The following is a 1,837-nucleotide window of genomic DNA, read 5'->3' as shown; positions in this document are numbered from 1 at the left end:
TTCAATTCTTTTGGGATTCAACATGCTAATACTTCATGCTATTATCATGGGAAGGAAATTTTCAAACTGCGATGAAATGCAAACAACACACATGCATTTTAAACCTCTTTGGAGGCAGCACAGTACCTTTTTGTAATGTATGTGAACACTTCTGGCTGCTCACCGGAGATTCCGACCGGCAGAACTCGACGCAGCGGGCCGAGAGCGCCCCGCATGCCGGGCCGACCCTCCCGCTCACCCACGCAGGAGATGGCGGGAGATTGTGACGGGCAGATCTCGACGCAGCGGGCCGACAGCGCCCCGCATGCCGAGCCGACCCTCCCGCTCACCCACCCGGGCGTCGGCAGACGATTCCGACCGGCAGATCTCGACGCAGCGGGCCGACAGCGCCCCGCATGCCGAGCCGACACCCCCGCTCACCCAGCCAGGAGTCGGCAGGAGATTCTGACCGTCGGATCGGCCGACAGCGGGGGAAGGGGCCGGGGGTCCGCTCGCCGGACTGTTTCCCGCGAGAACGGGGTCGTCCGAGGGCGCAGGCTCCCCGCGGTGGGCACCATCGGATTCGCCGTCCTCGGTTTGCCCAGGGCGGCCCGAGCCCTCCGCCGCTGCGCCGTCGGGTCGTCCGGTGTCGCCCTCGGTGTGAATTTCGCATTGACTTGCGTGTTGTAAGCGGTGTTTATCGGGAGGGGTCTTTCGTCCTGCTGCCAGGGGGTCAAGCGGGGACGCAGGGTCCCCGGGGTGGGTACCATCGGACGCGGCGTCCGGGGTTTGCCCGGGGTGGGCCGGGTGCCGGGGCGGCCAGGGCCCGGCCTTCGATTTTCCACGGGCGGGTCGGGCCGGCAGCGGCACCCACCTCGACCGGGCGGCTGGGCTCGGCGGGGAAGGAGCAGGGGGCCCGCTGGGCGGATTTTTTCCAGCGGAGACGGGGTCACCCGGGGATGCAGCGTCCCCGGGATGGGCACCATCGGACGCGGCGTCCGGGGTTTGCCCGGGGTGGGCCGGGTGCCGGGGCGGCCAGGGCCCGTGCTTCGATTTTCCACGGGCGGGTCGGGCCGGCAGCGGCACCCTCCTCGACCGGGCGGCTGGACACGGCGGGGAAGGAGCCGGGGGGCCCGCTGACCGGATTTTTTCCAGCGGAGACGGGGTCTTCGAGGGAAGCAGGGTCCCCGGGGTGGGCACCATCGGACGCGGCGTCCGGGGTTCGCCCACGGCCGGCCGGGCCACCCGCCGCCGGGCCGGGCTTCCGCTGCTGCGACGCCTTCTCGTCCGGTGTCAGCCTGGATTCGGGGTAAAATTCGTATTGACTCGCGTGTTATAAGGGGTGTTTTGGGGGAGGGTGTTTGGTCTCCGGAGACATATATAGGGAAGGGGTGTTTCTTGGAAATTCGGCTGCTTTTCGCCCTTCAGCGGGATTCGGACGCCCTCCGCCGGAGACGGGCGATGGGAAGGTCCCTCCGGCCGCTGAAAACACCCTCGTCGGGAGAAAAAAACGGATTTTTGGGCCAACTTCCGGTTTAGGATTTTGTACAGCGCCGTGAATGGAAAAAGGAACTGGCGCACGATCTGGAGGGTCGAAAATCCCTATTGAAACGCGTGTTGTAGCGTCGTTTTAGGGGGAGGGGTGTCAGACCACCCGCAGGATATATGAGGGAGTGGTCTCGAGCGATCGAGCACTCTCGTGAAAAACACACGTAGTACTACGTTATAGGCATGAGGCCCTCGCACCGGCCCGCAAGAAGAACCCCGGTCGTCCACGGAACCCCGGGAGGTCCTTGCGGCCAGGCGAGGCAAGGTTGGCATGGATGGAGAGAGGTGGCTGGGGAAGAGGGCTGCGCCC

At 65.6% G+C, this 1,837-nt stretch overlaps 1 protein-coding gene across 1 annotated transcript; it reads right to left on the bottom strand.

Annotated features, from left to right (window-relative positions):
- Window positions 1-234: 234 nt before the first annotated feature.
- On the bottom strand, window positions 235-1,182 carry LOC135159714 (uncharacterized). Its single transcript, XM_064115623.1, has one exon. It carries the CDS (start codon window positions 1,180-1,182, stop codon window positions 235-237), a length of 948 nt encoding a protein of 315 aa, XP_063971693.1.
- Between the last annotated feature and the right edge of the window lie 655 nt (window positions 1,183-1,837).

This window comes from Lytechinus pictus, unplaced genomic scaffold, assembly GCF_037042905.1.
Source record: "Lytechinus pictus isolate F3 Inbred unplaced genomic scaffold, Lp3.0 scaffold_328, whole genome shotgun sequence".
Taxonomy (NCBI): Eukaryota; Metazoa; Echinodermata; class Echinoidea; order Temnopleuroida; family Toxopneustidae; genus Lytechinus; species Lytechinus pictus.
This window is presented reverse-complemented; position numbering and strand designations above follow the sequence as displayed.

Bases quoted from the DNA above. Each gene is read 5' to 3' on its own strand.
- LOC135159714 (XM_064115623.1), bottom strand. From the start codon at position 1,182: ATGGTGCCCACCCCGGGGACCCTGCTTCCCTCGAAGACCCCGTCTCCG.